Here is a 21,378-nt window from a genome sequence, read left to right on the forward strand (position 1 = left end):
CTCTTGCTCTTGGGACACCCTCAGAACTTCTCTTTGCTCGTCCACAGTAGCATTAGTAGAGCCTTGAGCTATTTCTTCTTCTTCCCTCAAATGTTCCTCCAGGGGATAACTCTCCACTCTCAGTCTATCATACCTCAGAGGAGGTGATCTTCGTTGGCGTCTAAGTGGCATGTTAGATGACTATTCAAGCGAGTCGATTCCAATTGAAAAATCCCCAATCTTAACTCTACTTAAAGCCATGTTCTAGCAATGTAGGTCATGAAGTCTATAGCGCAATTCCGTGAGTAGGCATTCCAAACTTTTTTATAACATCACACCACTGGTTTCTATACCACAGTCCTAAACACTACTACTCTTCTAGACACACATCCTAAGCGTTGGTGTAGTCACATCGAACAAGCTAAAGATAACCCTAGTACATGTCACACCACTCTACACTTTTTCTATGCACTCATCTCGAGATTTGGTGTTGTTACACCAAACACACAAATCAGTACAAGGTTTTACACATCGGTTATCGGTTCAAAAATGGTTCAAATTTATAAAATGTTATTGCTAGTTACATATATTTTATTTTTTAAAATTATTCTATCTGAAAAAGTTAATATATTTATAAAATTTTATATTTTACTTTTTTTGGAAATTGTTACTCATATTTATATTTATATATGTAAGTGATTTAAATATAAACTAGACCAATAATTTTGTTAAAAGAATATATATATATATATATATATAATTCAAATAGATACAAATAACAACTTACAATATTGAAATTTTCTAATTGTATTGATTACTTCATGATAAAATAAATTTAAATATATATATATAATTGAAAAATAACATTACAAACGGATTTAAGGATCCGTTGGTAATTTTACAAACGGATCCCTAACTTCGTTTGTAAATTTTTTTTTTTGGGGAATAAATTTGTTATTGATATAAATCATGAAATATTAATTTGTATTTATTAACAAAAAATTAAAAATACATAAAATTTTTATAACATATTAACTCTTTTTGGACAGAGTAGTTTTACAAAAAATAATAATAATAATAATTTTAAGCCTATTTTTTATATTTTAAACTCATTTATAATTTATTTTTAAGAAACAATTATTATTACCATTTATTTATTTATGTTATTATTTTATCTATCTGGTATGGCTAAATATATTAACTTTTTTTAAAAATTATTCTACATATTTATATATGTAGATATTTCAAAAATTTTTCCATATAATTTTAATATAAATATATATATATTATATAAAAAGCATAACATACATCACTGCATATAATAGTATTTGTTATAATTTTAATGATTTATAATTAATATTGCATGATTTATAAATACCAAAATTTATTTTTACAAATGGATCTTTGGATCCATTGGTAAAGTTACCAATGGATCCAAAGATCCCATTTTTAAATTTACCAGCGGGATCCTTGTCCGTTGGTAATTAAATATAAAAACTGAATCCTCTCCATCGGTAACAAATCATGACTAAAATTAAATTTAGTCATAATTGCTATAATTATGCTTTTGTAAATTTATATTTTAATATTAAAATTATTTTGTAATTTTTGAAATGATTTACGTATATGAATATATATATATATATAAGTCATTTGAAAATAAATTTGCGATGTATAAAAGTTAGCATATATTTTTATAAAATTAAGTTAGATTTAATTGTTTGTTAATAAATTTGTAATATATAAAATTATTAAATATATTATTTTATTATTAACTGAATTTTAAAATTTAAAATATATAATAATAATAATAATAATAATAATAATAATAATAATAATAATAGTAATTGTGTTATACAAACGGAGATTGACTCCGTTTGTATAACACAAACAGATATTTACGCCGTTTGTGAATTTCACAAACGGAATGTATCGGTTTGTATAACACACATATCAAGGATCAGTTTGTGTTCATCCCGTTAAAACTTAAAAAAAAAATCGTTTCTGCCTCTCTTCTCTCCATCCCTCACTGTGAACCTTAGCACTATACGTATTGAAGTCCCTTCCCTTTTCCAGCCTTACATTGCCCGTCGACGAGCACTCCAACCTTACATTGCCTTTGGACGAGCACTCCGGTCTTATCATTTACACTTTTTCTTAATTAATTAAGAAAGAGTGTAAATAATAATTTATTTTTATGAAAAAATTAAGTTGATTTTTAGGCATTTAAATACTAGTTTATAAAAATAATTTACATCGATAATAAAATAAACAAACATCGTTAAATTAGCAATTTCTCTCCTTTTTTTAAAAAAAGAAATTTAAGATTGCTAAAATATTATTATTCCATTTTATGGTGAGAAGGTAATCTAAAAAACAGAGGAAAATCTAATAAACTTCCAAAATGATAGATAGGGCCACAAGGCAAAGTGCCGAGAGGAGCCAATTCAAAGCCAATTTGTGCACCCCCTACAAAACCCTAACAAAAACCCCACCCTAACTAGGGACCTTGTCACCACTCCATCACTTAACCAACCATGCACTCACCCTAACCAAGTCCACCCCCTTACACAACCTCCCTTATCAATCCATGTGCTCCTTCCTACTTTATATATCATACAGACCCTACAAGCCCAACCACTAGTACATCCCCTCTTGTAGGTTATACCCTAATTGGCTCCTTCCTACCAGACACCCTACCAACATCCATGGATGTTCCAAACTCTCCTTATTTATGTTTGAAATATATATCTTTTATATATATATATATATATATTTCAATTGTTAGAATTATTGGCTCAATCTTAATGTGCATCCTTACTGTCATCACTAATTTATCTCTCCCCTTTATTCAAAAGACCAGCTAGCTGCAACTAACTCTTCTTCTCCTCTTTTGTTCTTAGGCCCCCACCATGTGACACCCACTATTCTTTCCACATATCTTTACACCTTATTTGTATTCAATATGGTATCAAAACTAGAAACTTTTTAAGTATTCTCAAAGTATTACAAACATTGAAAATTTTTTTTTTTTTAAAAAAAAACTATCTCTATTTTTGTTCATCTAAAATTGCAAACATTATTGAACTTAAAAGCCACACATATACTTTGAACTAAGAACATATAATTCTTTTGTGAGCATAGAAGGTATAACAAAGAGTAGTAGTAGTAGTTCTTATTTAGTTAGTCACTCAAGCTTCCAAGCATAGAGAAACAAGCAAGAACCAGATGAACCATTACTCCCTTCTTCCCCTAAACTCACAACGGAACTCATCGATGACGAAGACGATGAAAACGTCGAAGAAGAACATGCCGGCGATGACACCGGTTTGAATATAAACAATGCATGCCGCATACCAGGAACAAAAAGCCAGTCATGAACATCCCAATAAACTTCTAGCCTTGTCTTCCCAATGGAAATTGATTCATTGCCTCTGAACTTCCATTGAAGATGCTTAACATCTACCATTGAATTTCCATCAATTTTGATCATCATCTCTGAATCAAACCCTCCATTGTTACTGCACTCCAACAATATATCATGGAACTTATCTTTCTCATGAAACTTGGCTCTGGTAGAAAATCTTTTCTTGCCGAAAACATGCTCTTTCTTGGACAATAATATTGCGTCAATGATCGAAGGGCGAAAGCCGGTGCGGCGATAAGCTTCTTTCTTGAGATCACCTAGCAAAAGTACCACCTCTTCATCGGAAACAACAGCGACATAATAATCGGATCGAGGCTCAGTCTCGCCGGAGAATTTGGCTTGCCGGAGATCCCAGAAGATGTCAACAGGCTTACCATCAACTTGGAAACGCTTAGAACCAAGTTTTCTCCAGAAGTACCAAGGCCTGAGCTCTACTTTGCAGCTGAACTGATTCAAGTGCTTGTGATCAATGTCAATGTTGTTGTGATTGATGTTGTGATCATCATTTGGATTCTGATCTAATGCTTCAACTGAAATGGAAAGGCCATGAACAAGAAGGTTCTTGCACCATGTTATGGTGATTATCCGGCAGTGACCAGCGATCTTTGTTCGATAAACTGACATAACTAGGCTCTGGCCTGACTTTGCTGAGTTTGGATCATCAGAAAATTTATCTGATGGAGAGAAACAAGAAGGAATTGGGAACTGGTCTTGCATTCTAAGCAAGAAGAAGAAGAAGAAGAAGAAGAAGAAGAGAGAGTTAGTGATCCAAGAGGGTGATGTTTTTAAGCAAAGGGAGTGAGAGGGAGTAGTGATGAGTGTAAAGGGGCCATTGAAAGATGGCTTTTTGATAAATTCTATGGAAAAAGGAAGTAGTTTACTAAGTTTAATAGAGATCTCATCTTTCCCAGGAAAAGTTTACAGAGTTGGTACTCACTGTTCAGTATTTTATGGGTGAGTAATTTAATTTTTTCCAGTTTGGTGTGGATTTTTGGGGCCCTGAGAAGGTTAGAGGGGGCAAAAGAAAAAGAAAAGGTTTGGGCATGTGAAGAAAAGTTTTGGGTTTCCAAGGAGGGGGGGGGAGGCTTTTGTTTATCTTTCAGGGCTCATAGATGAATAATAATATTGTGATCATTGGAGGTTTAAAGACTAAGGAATCTACAGGTGGTGTTGTAGGATAAGAGGAGGAAGGATGAGAGTGAATTGTTGTTTTTTTTGTCTCTTGCCTTGTATATCCTCTTAAAATTCACTTTTGTAAAAAAAATATAATGTTTTTATTGTTTCATGACTCAAAAATTGAAAATTTGAGAGTTTAAATTCTGTTACATGGTAGTTTTTATTAAAAAAAATAAATTTTTCTCTTAACTCAAAAATCAAGGACTTAAATTTTGTACTTTGACCATATTTCTCAATCAAAAAAAATTCTTTAAACTCTGTCGTTTTTGTAACTATCGCTTCAGTGCCAGTTGGCTTTTAGTCCTAGATATGAAATGACCATATTAAACCTAGTTAAGTTTAAGAAAAAAAAGACAAAAGTAAAAAAAAATGAGCAAGAAAAAAGTTTTCTTTCTCCCATGTACGAAAAAAAAATTATACCTTTGAAAATTTTACATTTAGGACACTATGGCAAAATTTATAAACTTTAAATTATGAAAATAGTTTGTAAAAATAAATAGATTATACAAAATATTATCTTAATATATTATTTTTAAAACCTTGTTAACTTCGAAAAATATGAGAAAAAAAATGTTAGGAAGTTGTATGTAATCATAAAAAATAATGATTTTTTTATTTTGTTTTTGGGAAAACAGAAGGTTTTAGAGAGGAACAGGCAAATGGGTCAATGGTCAACTCTGTTGGAGGGGTGTTGCGGAAAAGGACAACCAATCCAAAAAGAGTCATGTCTTTTACTTTGGAGATTGATGGATGCATTAATAGTAAAGAGTAAAAGAAGGGTTGTCCTTTGTTCATTTTCATGAAATTAAATTAAAAAAAAAAAGTCTAGACAGTGGATCTTGTCACATGGGTGATTGCCCTACTAGGCCATGAATTATTAACCCCATCATGTATTTTTTTTTTTATTTTTATTTTTTTATTTATCAATTTACTAAAATACTCTTATAAGATAATACCAGTTTCACTATTTACCTTTGTTAATAACTAGGAAAGATCACCATGGAGTCATGGACCAATTCTAATCAATGTTACTAATTAGAAATATTAACCAAAATAATAATAGTAAAAGGCCGAGATAAATGGGTTTGGTGAGTCTCTTATGAGAGATGTTGTATCTCTTTTTTCGGGTTGCATGATTAGGAGATTTATTAACTTTATTTAGTTCATAAATATTTTTTAAGTCTGTACATAGCACAACTTTCATTATACCATATAACATTGGATCAGATTAATAAAATTTTAAATGATCAATAATCCATCATAATTGATGTGCTACTATAGTTGTTGTTTCCTTCATGATCTCTAATTGGAGAGATACTTGTCGTCTTTGTTTAAAAAAAAAAATGTGACACTGATATTGATTATAACATCCACATGAAGATGATGTAGTATAAATTTCAGAAATTTTACTTTTGTATTAGCACCCAAAAACATTAATATAAATTTAGAATACTTCACAAAATATCAACTTATATATAATCTAATACAATAACAATTTACTATCTTAATTTGAAGTGTAAAGTTTTTCATCCTTATAAAATATTAAAATCAAGGAAAAAGCAATTTATAAATTTCTTGATATTATTTAAATGACTACTTAAGTCTTAATCCTTAAGATTTTTTTCAACCCCCAATTCAATTTTGAGATTAAACCCTCAATATTTTTAAGTAGAAAGTGAACTAAATTCTTCATCATATTAACAAAAAAAATGAAATACTAACTCTTTTATATTAAGCGTGATAATTTCAGTCAATCAGTTTTAAAATATTATGATTTGGTCCTTTTAAATTTAATTTAAAAATAAAATTAGCTTTTAAAGTTATGATTTGGTCCCCACGTTTAGTTTTTGTTGTAAAAATATTAATCATATTTTTGGTATTAATGATGATTATAATTGGTTTGCCGTATTGGAAGCCATGTAAAATCCTTGGAATAATCTTATTATAAGTCATGCATGAGCGTCATTAACACGGTAAGCTCAAATAAAATAAAATTATAATTTTTTTCAAAGTATGTGACTGAAATAAAAATTACAAATCAACTCTAAAGAGAATATTTTGATTATTTACTTTAAATATATATATATATATATAATTCAAGCAAGTACCATTTAGGGATGTTAAAAAAAAAATGCAGAGACATTTCTATCCTGTCCTTGAGGGTAAAATCAATCTCTCTAATCCATGACTTCAAAGAACAAAGGATTCCTGGGGGCATCCTCACAAGGACAACACCAACTAAAGAGAGGATCATATAGCCACCAGAAAATGACCAGTCACTTGACATGTCCCCTTTAGTGCCTATAAAAGCATTGCATCAGATGTGACTACAGCTTATACTTTTCATGCCCCTACTTGCAAACCTTATGGACTCTTTCTCTCCTTTGGATAATATATGACATTTCACTTCCATCCAAATCTTTGATTGTCTTCAGAAATTTATCTCTCTCTCTTTTTTTTTTATAACATTTATAATATTATTATTTGGTGCACATGAAGTGTATCTATGTAGAAAGTACAAGTGAACAACAGAAAAGATTGTTAATATAATTCATTGACTGGTTAAGCTGTAAACAGCTCACACAGTGCAAAGAGGAATATAAGAATCAAATGAACATGGGATGGCATTGCTGACAGTAGTAACCTGAATCTGTATTTTTTAATTTTTATTTTTTGTTCCTTTTCTTTTTCTGAAGAAAAAGAAGTTTTTCTGAAGACCAAAAACAGTGCATGTGTTAACTGGAAACAGAGGAGAAAAGGCATCTCAAAACTTGTGTTGTTAGTGTTGCTGATCTGTTATTTGGTTGTTAACAGTTTAGAGGTTTGATAATATACAGAAAAATAAAAAAATAAAAAATACAAATTTTGAAAGATATGATGGTCATAATCTTTTTTAATGTATGATTGAAACATAAGAACCATGCCTGTGCAAAGTGATTTATTCATTAGATAAAAAAATATAAAAACAAAATTTTTTAACTTCTAAATTGTTAAAATAATTAATAATATGAATTTAAATTATATAAATCTAAGTTTTTCATTCTAAAAACTTAAACTATAAGTTAAATTAATTCCGAATAATATGTTTAGTTTGTATAATGGGAAGAAAATTTACAATTGACATATTTATAATTTTTTCAGATAAAAATAAAAATAAAATCTAATCAGTCATTTATCCGAACAAGTATGTATTGGACTCTTCCATAATAATTCTTTTATAATTATATATATATATATATATAAATGTGTGTGTGTGTGTGTGTTTATGAGTAAATATGGGATAACTCAATATTTTGTAATTAAACTGTGAGTATTCTTTGGTGAGGAAAGGGACAAATAGAAATTCCAAAAATGTTGATGCAGAAAAGATTATACAATGTAAGATTTTTCCTAGCTTCCAGAAGAGTTTAGACAAAATTGGAAAAAATGTTTGGTCCCCTTTTCGCATTGCCATGAAACATCTTTCATTATAAACCTAATAAATAAATAAATAAATAAATAAATAAGCACATCGTTTTTCTAAAAATAAAATGTAAGCTAGTTCCATGAACAAACCTAAAAAAGAAATAAATAAGCACATTGTTTTTTCAAAAATAAAATATAAACAAGTTCCTAAAAATTCAAAGGTGTTCTTCAAAAAAATTTTTAATAAATAAATAAATAATTCAAAGGTGAACAAAAAGAGTCATTGACCAAGCTGTTAAAACATGTAATTTTTATGTTTGAGGTCAAAAATTTAACTCTTTTTAAGTACATAATTAAAGAATAAATAAAATTAATAGTGGATGCAGTTATTTATTCATATCATGAAATAAAAAATTATAAATTATTTACTGCATTTCACAAAACAAGTATATGAGTATATCAGAAATTTTGCATAATGACAAAATTTTATAATTTCACATGAAAAACTTAGTAACCTTTTTTTGTTTGTGTGCGCATAAAAGGTTGCTAATTTTTACTGCAATGTGTACCTCTTCTCTCATGTAATTTTTATTTTTGAATTCAATGATTCTTTCCTAAACCTGCATTTGACAACTATGATGCTCTGTCTCTTTTATCACATGAGCTAAATAATTGGGGCGTGCAATTGGTCAGTTTGATTTATTCCGTTTGATAAACCTTGATAATTTTGTTTTCATATTATTATTTTTTCAAATGAAATAATCAAAATATTTACTAAATTGAAATTGAAATTCACCGTATCTACACTAAAAATTTGATTAATTTGATTAGTCTAATTAAATTTATAATTAATTTAATAAATTGACAATCGACCTTTTAGTCTATTGACACCGGATGCTCTGTATAAAATTGTTCATGTTCATGTCGAGGAGACGGGTCGAACTTTTGAACAAGGATGAGAGCACAAATATATTGAAAGTAGTAGCTATATACTTGTGTTCTCCCACACCCAATAGCAGAGCCAAGCTATGGGAAAAAAGGGCAATTACCCCTGTATAATTTGAGATTAAATCTATTTAATAATAATTTAATTAGTTGATGTCCTAATTGCTCCATCTATTTTACAATTGACCCCCTTAATTTTTTACTAGCTAAAAAAAAAAAATGAAAATAGTCAAACCTTGACTTTGGTTTGATTTGAAATTAAATTTAGTTAATATTTACTTATTTAATTTAATGTCTCAACTTTAACTCTAGTTTTATTAATTTCAATTGCAATTATAGAAAGAGATTTTTCAACCATGAAAATTGAGAAGACTCAACTATGCAATAGAATTGGTAATCAATTCTTAACTGATTGCTTAGTGATATACATTGAGAAATATATATATATATATATATATATAATGAAATAATTATTCATTGTTTCAAAATAATAAAACTAGTAAAGGACAATTATAAATTTGCTTTTGTTGATATTTTGTAATACTTATTTATGTAATTATTTTTAAAAAATAATTATATAATTTTGATTATATTTAAAATATGGGAAAATTACTGTTCACCCCATCGTAATTTTCAAAACTTCCCAAAAACCCCTTTCAACTTTTACACACCCGGACAACCCTCCGTTATATTTTACATTCCCTTTAACCCCCCGCCGGTAAGTTGAAGTAGGTTTATGATATGAAATTCCATTTTTGCCCTTACAAAAGGAGGGAAAAATGACTCACAATCATATCATGTCCAAAATCTATTCATAGTTTTGCAACTTTGTTTGCCTCCTGCTTGCTTTTTCTCAAACAAAGTTTAGAAGGCTCATATCTTGTTGTTCTTGTTCTTGTTCTTGTTCTTGTTCTTGTTCTTCTTTTTCTTCTTCTCATTTGGTGTTTAAGCGTGCATTCTTTTCTTTCAGTGTGTGTATTGTGGGGTTTAAGAGGGCTTGCAATGCCACTGTTGTTTGTGACCGCCAGTGACGACGGACAAAAATCGCAGATGAGAAGGCAACCTGGGCATCCTAGACGAAAGATGATCGAGTCGTAAGCGTCCGAGGTCCGCGAGGTGCCTTGTAGCCATTGCCACGCTTCTGGTCACAATCGCAGATCGTCGGAATGAATCATGCTCAGAGTAGGCATTGTGTATTGTGTATATACTTCTTATTATTGTTTAAATATTGAACTTTTATATTTAAATATATCAATTACGCTTAAATATTTGGTTCTCTGCTTTAAAGTTTTAATTTATCGTGTAAAAATACATTTGAATTCGCTTAAAATATACAACGCTGCCGTGCCTTTTGGTCCCCTGCGTGACTAATACACGCTCGGTTCCCCAGCGTTTCCACTCCGGGACTTCATTAAAAATCGGAAGTCAGGCGGCAAAGCAGTCGTTGGATTTCGCGAGTACAAATAGGGAAGGAAGAACCATTTTCGTTGAACATACAACCACTCTCCTTCCTCTTCTTCTTGTGTGATGGTCATCCTGTCGAGTCGAAAACTTGGTGTTCACAACATTCGCTCCATTCAAACCACATTTTTTAGATCAGAGACTTTTTACAGGATGTGTCATGATTGTTTTCCTCTAGTACGTCATCCATAAACAACCTATAGGTGAAACTTGCTTTTTCTTGGCCAAGTCGAAATGCTCTACGGGTAAGCAATGACGGAAGTGCGTTTCGACTTTGTCAAGGAAAGAAGATTTCACTTACAAGTTGATTGTGGATGATTACCAGAAGAAGGCTCATCACATATCCTTTAAAAAGAACTTGATCTAGAAGAAAATGTGGTCTGACTGGAGCGAGTGTTCTGGACACCCTATTCGAAGGTGCACTTTGACGATTCCGAGGTCCGTGATGGTTACGTCGTGCGTTCAACGGAGAGTTTGAAACTTAAACAAAGAATTTTTGTATTGCCTAACGTGAACATTCTATTTTTTTCAGAGATTTGTATATGCCATTGTAATTACGTTGATATTTACTAAGAAAATGAATGTTGTATTGTATTGTCTTACGTGAACATTCTATTTCTATCAGAGATTTGTATTTTAAGTACATTTCATTGTAATTACACTGATATTCAATAAGACAATTTTAAACAGAGAAAATGAAATTTAAACAGAGAGAAAGAAAGTTAAAGGGAGAAAGTGATAATTATACATCGAAACCCGATTGTTTAACATTAGGCGATAATGAAAAATGAAAACGAAACGTAACCCTAGCCGATAATGAACTCGCAGGGACTTCAATATCATCCAACAAGAACGTAACCTCAAAAGCGAAACAAGATATTTACAATGAAACGTCACCGACTAGCCATTGTAAAAAGCACTGATTTTTTTATAAAGAAACAAAGTTATTTGTGTGCCAACTTTTCATTTTTTTAAACGGAGAAAAACATTATTGTTACAGTTAACACATATATTTAAGTAGAGACGTTGTTAGTTTAAACGGTCGATAGTTATTTTCGTAAGTGACTAGTTCGTCTTAAACTGTAACATGGATATTTAAACAATGACGTTGATAATTAAACAATGAAAGTGCAAGTTAAACAATGAAACTGGATTGTTAAAGAAAAAGTCAAGTATATAAATATAGATACATGTAAATTTACATTGACAAAAATTTGTCATGTTTCTTCGGAAAAATGAATTGAATTTAAACCGGTTTACATTTGAAACTAAAGAACGTATACAGATGACTATGAACCCGCTTGCGAACACTCCCCTTCGCGCTGATGCTGCCGCCTCCCCACCTTAAGTATGTGGGAAACATACTTTAATCGCAGATAAGGGACGTCCGTCTGCCGTAGCTGTAGCTTCTCATCGGCGAGTAACTGCTCGATAAACCGCATGACATAGACGCTGCAGTCGACACTTCCTTTTTTGTCATGGGGTTTCAGTGTTGTGAACAAGCGGGAACTTTGCGGTCGCCGACTCGCCCAACTCCATGTCGATACAAAGGTCGAATAGGTTTCGCTGTCAAGGTATACAAGTTGATATTATAATGCCGATTATTTACCGAATACTATTACTCAAACACATTATTAAAGCACTTACCATTTCTAACGTGTTTTTATCATATTCCTCGCTTTGACATGAAGAATAATGCCTGTATTCTTGTTTGTCATTGTCAAGGACGACGACATGGAAGTGGCCACTCATAATTATCGGGAGGATGACAATGTCAACTTCATGCATGTTGCGCGCGGCATCTCCGATCATAGCCATAGTAGATTCATGTGCGTCGTCGCCCTGCTTTGACATGAACAGCGCCAGTGGTCGTGTGATGGAGGCGCGCTTCTTATAACGATATGGCACTACGCTCATCGACTTTTGCAATATACATACGAAAGCGTCCATCACATCGTTTGCAACCATCTCCTTCCCCTCAAGCAGGTCGAATAGACTGGACCGTGTGGTGCTGATAGAGTCATTCTTCCACACGACAATGCTATGGTTGAACGGAACATAGATACGTAAACAATATTGTAAATATTTAACTGATACAACAAGATTTAAAATTCTATGTAAAATATTTAAATGTTAACGATATAAATTAAATGGTAACATATAATAGTTAAAGGTTAACATCTATATATTTAAATGCTATATTTTTAATGTTTGAATATTAACTGTAATACTTAAAGGGTAACATGTAATAGTTTAAATGCTATTTGTGATGGTTAGACGTTAACGCCTTACTTAAATGGTAACATATAATAGTTTAAACAATAACATAAAAAAACTTCAAACTTACTTGTCCATAGTGGCGCTGAGGAAGATCCTTATCAACTCCTCGCTGGTACTTGTTGAGGCGCGATCGCCAACGATTTTTTTCTTCTTCGAATGAAAGACTTTCCGAACTTCTTCTAATTTTTTTATTGGCATTGTTCTCTCTCGCTCCATTTCGGTGGCATTCCCTTCCTTCGATGGGGGCACGATGCGTAGCATCAACGGGAGACACTTCCTTACACGCTTCTTGTTGTTGTGGGATTGTGTCCGCTCGATGCGCAGCGGCCGGGTCGATTGGTTCCACCGTGACTTCGAGTTCGCTGAGGATAGAGTCAACGACCTTCTCGACCGCACCACTGAACAGAGATCAATGGCGATACACAACGTCTGGTCGGTTGTTGTTCTTCATGGATTGTGTCCATCTTTCGATGCCGCAGATCGCCGACGCCGGCTCCACCGGGTTCATGTTGTCGTTAACAACAGATTCAACGATCTTATCCACCGCGACAATCTCAGCGTCATCTGCGATCTCCTCCACCGTGACGGGCATGTCATCAATAGTAACACTATCAGCCGCCGATGGTGCTGCTATTGTTTCATCATCAGCCGGCGGTGGAGACGGAGGTATTATTGTTTTCCCTTTTTCGCAAGCCTCTTCGAATGAGGCCCCTTCGAACGACCACCCCGATGATGTCCTCGCTCGTCGAATTCCGACCGGCGCATCCGTCCCCGGGTGCTTCATTTGTTCGAGAAAGACGCAATCGATCGTGAGTGCGACCGCCTTCCAACGCCTCAACCCGAGCGACAAGCCGAGGGAACACGGTCATCAAAATCTGGCAAGCCTGCTGAAGAGTTATAGTGACATCCTCGCCTAGTGCCGGTGGGGGCTCTGCCACGGTCGGGCGGGGTAGGCGAGGGCTTCTCCAACCTCGAGGAATGCGTGCGCGTTTTGGGCTGGAAGTAGGAGAACGGCGTCGAGCGCGCACGGAAGAGGTTGCCATCTCATCTTGCCTTCGAGCAAGCGATTCCGGAGCAATAGCATCCAACCGACGGTTGACCCGATAAATATTTCTTCATCAGCATTCGTAGGAACTAGCTCAGGAAACTAACATGCGTAAACCAAACAATCTTAGCGAAAACATTCAGTTTAAACAATAAAAACTATATTTAAACATGTAACTTATATATTTAAACATTATAGCGTATTAGGTTAAACAGAGAACAAAATATTTAAATATTAAAGAAACGGTTTAAACGGTAGATGAACAAAGTTAAACGGTAAATAATATTTTTAAACATTAACACCTACGGTTAGACATATTGTTTTTGAATTATTACCTCTTTTCATTCGAGAGATGACAAACTCGTTTTTATCGTCGCTTGCTTCCGGTAAGTATTTTCACCGTAGCACGACGATTTTTTTGGGATCTCGAAACGGACTTTCTTTCCGGCTCCGTCACCAGTAAAACCAAATGTTAAGCGCGACCGTACAACCCTTAACATACCCGGTGTTGGTCTTTCTTCCCATGCATCTAGATTGCACTCGAGCCGCGGCTTCGTGGAATGTCCTCCATAAGCCCACTTGCAGGCGCCTCGCGCCTACGCGTATCGCCCCATGGCGGGTAGATCATCGACATAATCAACGATCCGCTTAGGGAATCGAGCGAGACGTATTTGGGAAGAGGATTGCACCCGTGAGGTACACCATCAATAGTTTAACAAAAATTTTTCTTCTTCTCCTCGACAAACGAAGTTCGTCAAGAGTGCTCTCGATGGAGTCTCTCGATCTCTCGTGACGCTTTTCGATAGATACCTCTCTTTGAAAGCTGAGCGTGTTTTCTTCTAAAACACGACTCGCCTCAATCGCAACGCAGACCAAGAACGAGGGCCACATCTTCAGGCCTGAAAGTCAGCATGCTTTCCCCGATCACGAATTTATTGGTGCGACTATCGTACTTTTGCAACGGAGAATCAAGAAGGGTCCCGTTCTTGGAATACGACTTCCAACTCGAGAATGCTGCTGAACGAGTGTCCTTCGGATGATCTCCCGATGTCGAGAGATCATGTGAATTTTGCAATTCACCCACGGTCTCCACTACCGGTGTCATGTAGCATCGCCCATTAACTAGATTGACCGCCATAATCACAAGCCTGCGACAATAACAGCACATTCAGACATCAGTATTCACAAATTGATAAACGGAATTATAAGTTGTTAAACGGTAAACTCTCAATTCTTAAACATTGATATCATTTGTTAAATAGAGAACTATATTATTAAACAGAGATACAAATAGTTAAACAGAGACGACAAAACTTAAACGGTAAAAGCTCATTATTTAAACGTAGACCTCATTTTTACAACTTCAACCATATCAACCCGAAAGGGTAAACGTAGATTATAAATATTACACAAATCACAACAATCGAAAAACCATTTCGATCGTAGATACTGCATCTAAAAATGTAAAACAAAACAAAAAAACCCCTAGCGAGAGATCTCCCTACTGGGACTAACAAAAACCCCACCGATCAATCCCCTACGCAGCCTTTCAATGTCTTCCAAGAAAAACAAAATCACAAAACAAAACCGAAAAATGTCTCTTCGTAATAGAATACTTAACAAAAAACCATAATCAATACTTTAGATCGCAGTCGATGAAACGCCGAATACTTGCGCGACTTCTTCGAGACGCCAGTGGAAAGGGAAGAGCTGAGACGCGAAGTTAAGAGAAGACAAATGGTCGGAGACGCGAGTTGAGAGAAGACAAGCAGCAGCTTCTAAGAAAAACCCACCTACTTCCTCTCGCATCACCGAAATAGGGTGCAGCCCACGACTTCCCGTCATGAGGGCATATTCGTCCATAAAATTTAAAAAACACTCCGTTTAATGCCGTTACGTACTTTAGGGGTTTGAAAATCATGGAGTATAAAAAGAAGGGGTTTTTGGGTATTGCAAAACTATGGGGTTTTTTTTTGGCAATTCTACCTTAAAATTTTTATTTATTAAGTTTTATTCACCCTCTTATCTTTTTTTCCTATGGTTTTTGGCACAAACTTAACCACCCAACCCACAAACTTGGCTTGTCCACATTTCATAAAAATAAATAAATAAATAAAAATTCTGCCAACTTTGATTTTAAATTATGAAACCTAAAATCCAGCATGACTAAAACACTAAAATTAAAAACCAGACCAACCCCTGATCACAAACAAATCTTATGGCTTTCCCTTCAAAACAGAGAACAAGTAGCACAATTGCAAAGTTAAAACAATTATAAAGCAATCATCAAGAAGACATCATCAACAATTTACCAGAGAAAATGCCATCCTTCACAAGATTGCAGTAATCACCCAAAGAACTGTTAATGAGAGTAAAAAAAAAACACTGAGAAAAGTCCCCATATAATGCAAATTATTAAGCCATGCAATATAACTGATAACTTAAAACTACTCATCAAGCTCATTGTTCTCCATTGCTTATCAGCATCTAATTAGGTTTTAAATTTTAAAATTATTGGGTCAATTCATGTATAACATGAGTATCATATGCAAACTGATACTTAACATTATGGACATGAGAATAACTACAAAGTTGGCGTTGAAACCTGTCTTAGTTTCAATAATGATGATGGTTAAATAAATCAAGCACTCAAAATCATAATGCTTTGTATTGTGGTTAGATTAATTAATTTATAATATATGACACCCTAAATAACCTGAGCATTAGATAATGACTGAAAAGCATAAAGAGAATCATAAATGTCATGTGATTAAAACTTTTACAAAGTAAAAGATACTGATGACTAACAATGAAATGAATTTAAAGCTCATTTCAGATGCAATTCATCTTAATCTGTAGATCTTACCATAGTAGCCGGAAGTATTAATGTAAGCATTCAAACTTAAGGATTAAAGCAACACTTCGGGTGCCACCTCAGCTGTCGTATCAACCTTTGAAAAGGTTCTCACCACATGGCTCATGGAGTCAGATGATGAAAAAACCGAACATCGTTAGTTAGTCGGAAGACCATATTGAACAATTTCTTTTTTACTATAATAGTGACCAAAATGTACGATCATCATATATATGAATAGAGAGGCAGAGTATACTACAGCATCATATTATGTTGCAGGGTTTAAAGGAAGCTGCATGAATCAATATCCATAATAAGCTCATTGTACATAAATCCAGGGCAAGAAAATAAAACTTAGGATGGTTGGTCTTAAAGAAAATCCAATGTATAGAATCCTGACCATATAGCTCCATTAATTTCAGAAGTTCTTTTTGTTAGCTCGCAAAATTTAAGTTGCTACATTATTTTGAGCTTCAATAAACAAAATGATGATGCTAGTTCCAAAGTAACATTAACTAACACTGTCACCAATTCATTCAAATTTTATTCCAGAGAAGCTAAAATTCAGTTCATCCGCATCCTAAGGGTTTATCACCATAGAAGGATGGTCTATAGTTTCAAAGTTACTAATTCAAGCAAGTGTTCTCCTAAGAGCTTCCATTGGATGGTAATGGATCAAGGGTTACTATTATTACTAGTCTACAAATAACTAGATTCTAATGTTTAAAATCTTAATAGTTTGTCTTATAATTTATACTTATTCCATTACATACTATTAGGGCTGTTCAAAAAGCCAAGCCATCTGACTTCAGCACATATTTAAGTCACTCAAGATTGCACCATTAATAAACGATCCAAGTTTGAGCTGTACTTTCCAGCTTCTGGCTCCATGAGTAAATGAGCGGAGCTTAACCAGATTTTATCTTGTTCAATAAAGTTTAATGAGGTTCATTAAGATAAATATATACTTAACGGAACAGCAGTTAATCTACTTCCTGGTTTAACAGTTCACTACATGGATTCTATACAACATCACTAACGGACATCTTATTAACCACAAAAGTGAAAATCATCGACATTGGATCGCCATACGTCAATCTGAAATTAACATGGTTGTTTGCATTGTCTTCACACCCTTGGCTCCAACTATACGGTGTACATAGTAAATGATACCAAAAGAATGGGCCGGTTAAAAAAAATTTAAGCCATATGACCAAGAAAGAATATGAATTGGTTGAATACCTAAGGCAGGAAGAGGAATTCAGCAACAATCCTATATTGGTTGATCGTTCCACATAATATAAATAAAAGAATGAAGCAAACAAAAGGAATGTTGGTTTGCACAAGTGAAATCTTTAAAAGCGTCCACCATTTATAAATGAAGCAGTTCTATCTTCTAGAAGTACAAAATCATATATAAATACAGATATAAACTTCATTGAATCCTCCCACACACATTGCTACCATGTCATTTCAAATTCCTCCTCCATCGATCGGTTCTTGTAGATGAAAACAATCTCATCTATTGCATAGCCCTTGTGATCTAGCGCTTTTGTTATAATTAATGTCAAATTAGATCATATTTATTCTTCCTTCATGCCAGATTTCTTAGATACTCTTCTAATCTTTTTTCACAAAACATAAAATTGCTGCCAACATTGTAGATCAGTAAAATTTCTGTTATAATGTCCGACAGAAGCAATAACCAATTTTGTCCTGCATACACAACAATGCAACGTTTCACCACCGGAAGATATCCTACCCCGAAAATGAGCCTATCTATTATAGTTGGCAATTCCATAATCTTTCTTCTTCAGCCAATCCTCGGTATGAACTTAGTATGCCAAATACTGATTTCCCAATTGAAAATTTAAATAAATTCCTATAATTTTAAGCATAAAAGACTAAGATGAAAGCCACAAAGCACACAAATATGCCAGGTAGCAAAATTTAAAACATGTTGAACAAAGACGAATGATTTAATTGAAACAGATAATGAAGTTCAAATTGGTGAAAGAGACCTGCCTCTAGCACATGTTCAGCCACAAAAAGGATATAAAAATTATGAGGGAAAAAACTAACCAGGTTGCCTTTTGAAATGTTGAAGTAATGTAATAATATACCTGCAGAGAAACAAAGAGAAAACACATTAGTTTTCAGCATACATCAAGATAAGCGTTAAAGAACTTAAAATGTTTTAAAATGAAATTGTCCCAAAATACAAACAAACTTTAATATTTAAAGTCCACCTCTGCAGGCAGAATACTTAACAGTTAACACCAAAACAAGCAATCAACAGTGATCCTTACACATGGAAAAATTTATATAACTTGCATCAGCAAGAAAGAGAACAGCATCTGCATTTCATATGAATAAGCAGATATTGCACTTTGAACAATCACATACATTGCATATGCACTTAAAGCAAAGGCATAATTACTAAATGATAAGAGTCCCAGAAATCAAAAGAGCACAGTCAATAAGAAAACCACGCATGCAACAAAAATCAATAAATAACCAACCAAAAAATTATCACAATGCAGAAGTAGCTCTTATTCTCAATAGCATCAGTGAGGAAACATCAACGGCAATATGCCTGCACTCTAAGAAGCATTAAGTCAGTGTTCAACAAATCCGGAATCAGAAAAAGCTAGTTTCCATCCATACAGAAATACTATCAAGACTAAAATGGCCTTTTTTCAGATTACACTGAAGAAACAACTACCCGAACACAAAAAGGGAATCACTACAAGAGGGGAAAGGAAACAAAACTGGAAAAAAATTTATATCACAATGCCAGTTCAGTAGTCTTTCTGACAGTGAAATGCAACCGACAAATCTTTGGCGGACAATCTATGAGCTTCCCCATGAACAATCAAAATCAAAGGCACGAACTAAGGGCTGCAAATTCATTCATTATTCAATGATGGATTGGATGACACCAGCTCCAACAGTCTTGCCACCCTCTCTGATGGCAAAACGCATTCCCTGTTCACAAGCAATCGGCACAATGAGCTCAACAACCATCTTAACACGGTCACCGGGCATCACCATCTTCGACTCCTCATCCTTATCATTCATGATGGAAGTAACCTTCCCGGTGACATCAGTAGTTCGCATATAAAACTGAGGTCTGTAGCCAGCAAAGAAAGGCGAATGCCGGCCGCCTTCCTCCTTCTTGAGAACATACACAACAGCAGTAAACTTTGTGTGAGGAGTGATTGTCCCCGGTTTAGCAAGGACCATCCCACGCTGAATGTCAGCCTTCTGCATGCCTCTGAGAAGAAGGCCTACATTGTCACCAGCAATGGCTTCATCCAGAATCTTCTGAAACATCTCGACACCAGTGACAATGGTGCTTCTGGTCTCGCGAAGGCCGACAATTTCCAAAGTCTCACCAACTTTGACCGTGCCACGCTCAACACGTCCAGTGGCGACAGTACCACGCCCTGTGATGGAGAAAACATCTTCCACAGCGAGCAGGAAAGGGAGATCAGTCTGGCGCTGCGGGATGGGAATGTAGGAATCCACAGCGTCCATGAGCTCATAAATTTTGTCCACCCAAGGGTCCTCACCGCGTTTGATGCTGGGATTGGCCATCAGAGCCTCAAGAGCGAGCAAAGCAGAACCGGAGATGATGGGGATGTCATCACCGGGGAACTCATAGGAGGAGAGAAGCTCACGAACCTCAAGATCCACAAGCTGGAGCAGCTCCTCATCATCAACCTGGTCCTGCTTATTGAGAAACACAACCATGTTAGGAACCCCGACCTGCTTGGCGAGAAGGATGTGTTCCTTCGTCTGAGGCATAGGACCATCAGCGCCGGAAACAACAAGGATAGCACCATCCATCTGAGCAGCACCAGTGATCATATTCTTCACGTAGTCAGCATGGCCAGGGCAATCAACATGGGCGTAGTGGCGAGACTCAGTCTCATACTCAACGGTGGCAGTGTTAATGGTGATACCGCGAGCGCGTTCCTCCGGGGCTGCATCAATCTCATCGTATCTCTTAGGGGCGCTGTTGCCCATGGAGGAAAGGGCCATGGTCAGCGCGGCGGTCAGTGTCGTCTTGCCATGGTCGACATGGCCGATGGTGCCGATGTTCACGTGGGGCTTCTTCCGCTCGAACTTGCCGCGCGCCGCACGCACGACGAAGAGTCCGCCGTGCTTCTTCAGCAAGGTCTGGGATCCAGCTCCGGCAGCAATGCGGGAGAGGTTGAGAGTGGGGGAGGAGTTGGAAGAGGAGGCGGCTAGAGAGGAGGCGGCTAGGGAGGAGAGGAGACGAGGCTTAGGTTTGGAGGAGAGAGAGGGGGAGGGTAGGAGGGAGGCCGTGGTGATGGAGGCCATGGGATGATGGGAGGAGTGGAGAGCAGGGGAAGAGGTTCTTATCCGGATTGGATTGGGAATGTAGAAGCGTTCTCGAGACCTCTTCTTGTTCTGGTTCATCGATGGCGTGTGAGGATTTAAATAAGCTGATTTGGGCCTTGGATTGGGCTCATTTGGGTCCTTTTTTTTAGGCCTTGTTTGGATGGAATGAGGCGAATGTGAAGTATGAGAAGGGAAAGTAAGTTCAGGGTTGAATTTATATCTTCTTTGGAGCACGAGTATAGTAATGGAATGTCATATGTTTTTTGTGTTTGGATTGGAGGTAAAAGAAAGTAAGAATTTGTGCTAATATTATTGAAATATCTTTGATGTTTCTTGTGTTTTTCATATTGGTAATCATAAATTAAGAAACATAAAAAAATAATATTATCAAAATAAAATGCTTATCTTTTCGAGATATAAACTCAATAATAAAGA

At 35.0% G+C, this 21,378-nt stretch overlaps 2 protein-coding genes across 2 annotated transcripts; both read right to left on the reverse strand.

The window, feature by feature from the left end:
• Positions 1-3,142: 3,142 nt before the first annotated feature.
• On the reverse strand, positions 3,143-4,323 carry LOC120270125. The gene has a single exon (XM_039277143.1). The coding sequence runs from the start codon at positions 4,121-4,123 to the stop codon at positions 3,167-3,169; it is 957 nt and encodes a 318-aa protein (XP_039133077.1). The 5' UTR covers positions 4,124-4,323; the 3' UTR covers positions 3,143-3,166.
• Positions 4,324-19,147: 14,824 nt separating this feature from the next.
• On the reverse strand, positions 19,148-21,006 carry LOC120270574 (elongation factor Tu, chloroplastic-like). Its single transcript, XM_039277623.1, has one exon. It carries the CDS (start codon positions 20,920-20,922, stop codon positions 19,489-19,491), a length of 1,434 nt encoding a protein of 477 aa, XP_039133557.1. The 5' UTR covers positions 20,923-21,006; the 3' UTR covers positions 19,148-19,488.
• Positions 21,007-21,378: the final 372 nt, after the last annotated feature.

The sequence above is a fragment of the Dioscorea cayenensis genome, chromosome 10 (assembly GCF_009730915.1).
Source record: "Dioscorea cayenensis subsp. rotundata cultivar TDr96_F1 chromosome 10, TDr96_F1_v2_PseudoChromosome.rev07_lg8_w22 25.fasta, whole genome shotgun sequence".
NCBI lineage: Eukaryota > Viridiplantae > Streptophyta > Magnoliopsida > Dioscoreales > Dioscoreaceae > Dioscorea > Dioscorea cayenensis.

Bases quoted from the DNA above. Each gene is read 5' to 3' on its own strand.
- LOC120270125 (XM_039277143.1), bottom strand. From the start codon at position 4,123: ATGCAAGACCAGTTCCCAATTCCTTCTTGTTTCTCTCCATCAGATAAA.
- LOC120270574 (XM_039277623.1), bottom strand. From the start codon at position 20,922: ATGGCCTCCATCACCACGGCCTCCCTCCTACCCTCCCCCTCTCTCTCC.